General features: G+C 40.8%; 1 protein-coding gene across 1 annotated transcript; it reads right to left on the reverse strand.

Moving 5' to 3' along the window:
• Positions 1-491: 491 nt before the first annotated feature.
• LOC118486474 lies at positions 492-5,499 on the reverse strand. Its single transcript, XM_035982953.1, has 6 exons — positions 5,349-5,499; positions 4,170-5,255; positions 3,962-4,054; positions 2,320-3,826; positions 2,018-2,248; positions 492-1,908 (listed from the first exon to the last, which is right to left on the reverse strand). The coding sequence occupies exons 1-6, from the start codon at positions 5,497-5,499 to the stop codon at positions 492-494; spliced, it is 4,485 nt and encodes a 1,494-aa protein (XP_035838846.1).
• Positions 5,500-7,041: the final 1,542 nt, after the last annotated feature.

The following is a 7,041-nucleotide window of genomic DNA, read 5'->3' on the forward strand; positions in this document are numbered from 1 at the left end:
GAAAATTTTAAAAAGAAAATTGGTAAAGTTGAGATTTCAAACCAATTTTATTCTGATAAGCAGTTTTTGATGTTGAAAAGGCCTTTAACCCCAAAGTAAAACACATCTTTGGAAAAATGATTGACATAAAAGTCAAAGGGGTTAAAGAGTTCTATGAGAAGAAGATGGGAGGTAAGAAACCGAGTGTTGGTAACTAACACCCAAGGCTGGTTAGGCTTGGGTGGATATATTCTTTGAATAGAAAAACCTGACTTGCCGGAGCTCCCAAGTTTTTTTTTTTTGGGTAAAGGGATTACCCCGGTGAATTTTATAAATAACCAATAAAAGAACAGGGTGTGTCATGGACTCGACACACACTACTAGCCAAGGCATTCCCTGACTAGAGAAACAAACAAGACAAGACAAGAAACAAACAAACACAACCAAGACAACAACTCGACCAAACACTACCCCAAACTAAACATTAAGACAAAAAACAATCCAATGACTCCTTAGCCTGGATCCGACAACATATCCTTCTTCGAGATCTGCCATCGGTCAAGGATCTTCATGTGGTCCGGTTGTCTAGCAATCCTGAATCCCATTATCTTCAGTCGAACTGTGTTAATAATAACTTGCGAGAGAATAGCCGGGGATCGCTGAAGATTCGAAAATAGCCGATTATTTCTTTCTTGCCAAATGAAATAGGTAGTAGCCCCTAAGAGAATCTTGCAAACAATCCTGTCGAGCTGCCTCGAGCTAGCGATGTTCTCCATCCAATCCATAACTGAACTCCATGTGTTATTGACTTTCCCCATATCAACCCATTCTCTAACTGTCTCCCATACCTCAGAGGCATAAGAACACTGAAAGAAGAGATGATCCCTAGAATCGCGATCATAAGAACACAACGGACAACACATGAGGATGAGATTAGTGGCACTACCCGCTTCCCAGATAGACATCCTATCCTGAGTCTTTAGCTTGTTGTTAATAACTAGCCAAACATGAAACGAGTGTCTAGGGATACACTGGCTAAACCAAACCGCATCAACCCAAGCAACTTTAACATTTCTCATCCGAAAAGAGTTCCAAGCTTCAGAAGAGTGAAAATGCCGTAAGTTACCTTCATAATCCTTCCAGTAAGATCGATCAGCCACATCCTCCACTAAGGTGGGAGCTGAAATATTTATTAGCACCGGAAATAAATCATACCAAGCCATTGGCCATTTCCAATTACCATTAGCATCGATTAACTCCGCAACCGTCGTGTGCAGGTTGAAACCTGCATTGGCAATACGCCTAGGAAAAATCAAGTAACGGACCGGGCTGCAAGAACACCAGTTATCACTCCATGCATTAGTTTGACGGCCGCTTTGAATAGACTTCCAAACATAAGGCCGGATCTGATTACGAAGCGCGAGAAACTTTCTCCAACCCCAGCTCGGATTAGATGAGCATTTAACCTCCCAAAAACTAGTACCTTTAAGCTTGTAGGAATGAATCCATGAAACCCACAGAGAGCGCCGATTATTAATGATACTCCATACATGGCTAGAGATCAACGCTTTATTAACATCCATGACACTCCGAATACCCAAACCACCTTCCGTCTTCGGTAAGCAAACATCCTTCCAAGCCACTTTAGAACGGACCGAACCTTGAACCCCCCCATTCCATAAAAACCGACGCATACATTTTTCAAGCTTCTTTACAATTCTGACCGGTAGCATGAAAACTGAAGCCCAGTAAGTATACATAGCAGATATGACCGAGTTGATCAACTGTAGCCTCCCCGCAAAAGATAGCGACTTAGACAGCCAATTGTCGATCCTCCTTTGTACCCGTTCAACCAGAATTTTACAATCACTATACGCAAGTCTTGAAGATATAAGACACTCCAAGATAGCGGACAGGAAGGGAACCCTCCTGGAACGGCATTAACCTCAAAATCTGATCCTTTGTACGGGGAAGAACATTGCAAAAAAAGATAGTACTTTTTGGAGCACTTGGGACCAAACCCGATATCCTCGTAAACCTTTGAAGAGCGTCCCTTATCAACTTAATCGAGACACAATCAACATGGGCAAATATGAACAGATCATCTGCAAACAACACGTTAATAATCTTTTGTTTAGCACAATGCGCATGAAATTTAAAACCTGAGTCAACCGTCGTGGCACGCTGAAGAAGAAGAGAGAGGACTTCCATGACTAGTGTGAATAAGTACGGAGACAGAGGGTCACCCTGTCTAAGACCCCTCTTTCCACTAAATACCCATGCAGCTCCCCATTAATGCTCAAAGAATATGAAACTGTAGAAACACATTTCATAACCCACATGACCATTTTTCGATGAAACCCAAAACCCAACAAGACAGCTTCAAGAAAAGACCAGTTGACAGTATCATAAGCCTTTTGGATATCAATCTTCAAGGCACATCTAGACGGGCCTCTATCAATATGATAGTTGTGCATAAGCTCTTGCGTCAGAAGAATATTATCAGTAATTTTTCGACCCGAAACAAAAGCCGATTGATTTATGCTGACTAAACCATCCAAGCTTCCTTTAATTCTATCAGTAATAATCTTGCTTATGCATTTAAAGAGGACATTACAACAGGAGATCAGCATGTAATCCTGCACCGTGTTAGGGGATTCCTTTTTAGGGACTAACGCTATAATAGTGTGATTGATTTGCTTTAACATTTGGCCATTCTCAAAAAAATCTAGAACAGCGTTCGTAACTTGATCACCCACTACATCCCAAGAATGTTTAAAGAAATCAGAAGTGTACCCATCCGGGCCTGGAGCTTTGTTTTCACCAATTCCGAACATAGCTTTCTTGACCTCATCTCGCGTCACCGAACGCACCATATGATTAGCTGAAAAATCGGTCAGCGTGTTAACAAAAAGATCCCCAATATCAAGGTTCTCCACCTGGTCCTCCATACCCAAAAAATTAGTATAATGATTAAGAAAGGCTGTTCGAACTTGATCTCCTTCATACCGGTTCCCTTGCACATCCATAATACTCGAAATTTTATTTCTAGCATTCCTACTTTGCACACACTTATGAAAGAAAGCCGTGTTCGCATCCCCTGCACACAACCACTCAACCTTGGCTTTCTGCTTAAGGAAGCACTCCTCATCATACGCCGCCGTTTGAAATTCCCGAAGACATTTGGCATGATCGTCACGAAGCATCAAATCCAAAGGATTAGCATCCACTTGTTGCTGAATATGGTCTAGCTTTAGCCGTAAATCAGCAACCCTCTCATGCAAGTTACCTTGCCGAAAGAGGATTTTGCGAAAGATAGGTTTCAAGTTTCTAATTTTCTTCACTACAGCGAACATAGAGTAACCTTGAACATCCTTAGCCCATTCACATGAAACAGCCTGCCTAAACTCCGCTTTAGTAACAATAAAATTAGGGAATTTGAATGGTTTAGGTTTACTACGGGCCGTCGATGAAATCTTCAAAATACAAGGAGAATGATCCGATATACGAGCCGGTTTAAAAAGGGCATGACCATACGGAAAAAGTTCCAGGAATTTAAGATTACCCATAACACGGTCTAACTTCTTCATGACTCCAATACCCTCTCTAGGCTTTTGGTTCCACGTATAATGGATGCCATGGCTCAGAATGTCAAGTAATTCAGTCTCCTTAACACAATCATAGAACTCCCTCATGCCAATAGAATGGTTAGAAGGACCAGATAGACAATCTTCCATATTAAGAGCCACATTAAAATCTCCAAGGACTATCCATGGTTTCTCACGAGCCAAGGCATTAAAATTGCATAAATCCTTCCATAGTGATCGACGGTCATGGTACTTATTTTCTGCATAAACAAATGAGCAGAAAAAAACTCTATTATCAGCTTTAATGAGAACTTGGGTATGCATCACCTGGTCCGATTGAGAGATAACCATGATATCCACCACATCTGCATTCCACCCAAGAATAATTCTGGTACCTCTGGAACATAACCCACCATTAGACGTCCAACACCAATTCCTAAAGACTTTGCTACAAATATCGGATAACTTATTCACATGGATGTGAGATTCTAACACAGCACAAATACTCAACTTGTTTTCAGCTATAAGAACCCGAACCTCAGCTTGTTTAAGGGGCCGGTTCAAGCCCCTAATATTCCATGCGGCTAAACTATCCATTTAAACCCGTAAACCCGGGAGTGCTTGCCCCCTCAGCATTGTTTCCACGAGAAGTATCACTCATAAATTTAGACATTTCCGTAGGCACAACCTCAACAGCCTCCTCTTCCTCACAACTAACATTCGGTCTATTCCTTACATCCGCCTTTGGCCCCGTTGATTTCTCATTAGCAAGAGAGTTATCCGCATCCCCATCTGCTTTAGATAAAGCTTCAAATGAGTTTTTGGTTGCCACATTGCCATTCACACTAGAATCCGGCTTATCATTCTTCGTACCCGACGTGCTCGCACCCGAGTTGCCTACTTTCGGCCTATACACAAATTTAGCCTTCTGTTTCTTTTGCATAACCCCTATTCTAGCCGTTTTCCTCTTATCCGTTATGAAACCCTCGTCATCTATGACAACTTGCTTAGCTTTAGTTACGACATTCTTAGGGCATGTTTGGTCATTATGACCAAAGACACAGCACACCGAGCAACGCTGAGGCTTCCATTCGTACTCAACCTTCACCTTTTCAGTAATATAGCCATCCTCATCAAGCTTCGGGATGGCCACCGTAATAAAGTCCTTTAAATCATTATCCGCATTAATCTCAATCAAGGCACGGGCAAAACTACTTCTTCCCCAATTATCCACACACATATCCGCCGTATAGCCATCCAACCTTTTAGGAGTACCCAACTTAGACGCTAACAAACTCAGCCCATCATCCGTATAAACTGCAATAGGAACATTTTGGAATTTAACCCAAACCGGAACCGATTTAATACACTCCTTCCTGAGGTTGACCGAAGGCGACCAAACATTCAAGAAAAGAGGAACCTTTCTAATTAACCATGGCCCTTCTTCGAGCACTTTCAGCATCCCCTCCTTAGAATTAAACTTAAAAAAGAAGAACCCTTCAGAGTTCATCATAATCTTGGCAAACCCATGTTTAGACCAAACATTTTTGGCATAGTATTCCACAACAGGAAATGGAAGCCGGTTGCCCAAAAAATATCCATACAAAACATTCTCGAATTTTTCCTGGACCTTCTTATTTACCTCACGAGGAATAAGCACATCAGCATCCTGAACCGTCTCCGTAGCATCTAGTTTCCGGAAATTTACCTATCTTTTCAGCGAATTCTGCGTTTTAACCTTGTCCGCATAAGAAAAGATGGGTATGTCATTCACCACATTACTCGAACTAGGGTTTGCATGGGTATCCACCTTGGCAGCCGTATACCCACCTCCATATCCCCACATACCATCCAATTCCACAGGTTTCGAAATCTCAAACAACCCATCAATCACCGAAACATTACTTGTAGAGTACATACCACGTCTCGGCATCATAGGATTACCCTCAATATTTGTAACTCGCAAGCCAATCCCACGAACCGGAGGTGTATTATCATCATTCCCAGGAGAACGTTGGTCCAAAGGTTTGACCCCGCCACTTTCCCCCTCCTTGCATGCAATAAACCCTAACAGCCGACAAGTGTAATTCTAACAACCAAAAACCCTAACAGCCGCCAAGTGTAAATCTAACAACCAAAAAACCCTAATCGGCCAACAAAGAAAGTCTTTCGCAAAGAATGAAGATCCGAAATCACAAGAAAACAGTACCCGAAATCCTTTAAACCCTAGAATAAAAGCTCAACCTTGATCGATTAAGCTAGTGTCATCAATCTAGCTAAATTAATCTCAGTTAACCGCAATCAATGGCAACCAGATTAATAGATTAGGGTTTCAGAATATATTACTAAGGCAGCGATTTTGAGAAAATGAAACCCTAGTTCTTAATTGATCCCTAATGCTAACGAGTTCGTTATAGATTCTTGAAAAATCAAGGTCCAATCACAGACTGTTATGCATAAGATCACAAGAAAGAACAAGGGAAATCGAGCAAAAGAAGATGATCAGAAATCGCCGAAATCGCCTAAGGATAGAGAGAACACGACCAGTGCTCCACCACTAGGTGATAATTTTCCCGGAGCTCCCAAGTTGGTAAGCGAGGAGTAGGAATCGGCATATTTCTTGAGAAAATTCACGAAAAGTGATTTCGTCTTACAAGTGGTAAAAGGTTGGTTTTTACAAAGTGATTCGTCAAGGTCATTAGTTTGAACTTGATATAATATTCATACAAGTGGTACAGAGGTTTGATTATGCATTCTTGATAGTGGTAAATCAGTGACATTAACTTGTACTTGATTTTCTACAAGTGGTTAAAGATGAACAATGTGATGAGTTTACCCCGAACCTACAAATGGTAAAATCAACAAAACTTATTTTTTGGAAAAACCATTTTGATTAAAACAAACTTAAGTGTTTTGAAATCTAAATGGGAAAATAGTTTGTTGTAAGGGGGAGCTCTGATGGTTTATGTCAAGTGGGTGGCGAATTGAGGCTTGAAACAACAGTTGTCATATTTCTGTATAGTTTGTTTTCAAATTTCTTTATATGTGTTTGCATTTTAGGGGGAGTAAAAATTTCAGAAAATCCAAAAACATTAGAAAGTTTGAAAAAGCCAAAAACATTATAAAATGAAAACGAGTTTTGTTGTGAAAAGAGGAAATGACAGTACATCAGTGGACTATCACAACTCGCTAAAGAAATGTAAAGTCAAAAATGTTGATAAACAATCTCACTGTGGATGTGTCAGTAGGTTTTTGCACATTCAGTAAATTGTTTTCGAGATATAAACCTTAAATTTCAAACTTGCTTATCTCGTGGGTAACATTTCTTGGATATATAGGTAACCCCCAAAATCTTGTTTGAAAGGTCCCTCTTTCTGAGATACTAGGTCATTATTCTCAGTGAATCTGGGGTATTATCCCGGGACTTCTGATTTTGCGGAAGCAATGGCCTAGTCCCCGGAGAATACTTTACGCT

This window comes from Helianthus annuus, chromosome 14 (assembly GCF_002127325.2).
Source record: "Helianthus annuus cultivar XRQ/B chromosome 14, HanXRQr2.0-SUNRISE, whole genome shotgun sequence".
NCBI classification, from domain to species: domain Eukaryota; kingdom Viridiplantae; phylum Streptophyta; class Magnoliopsida; order Asterales; family Asteraceae; genus Helianthus; species Helianthus annuus.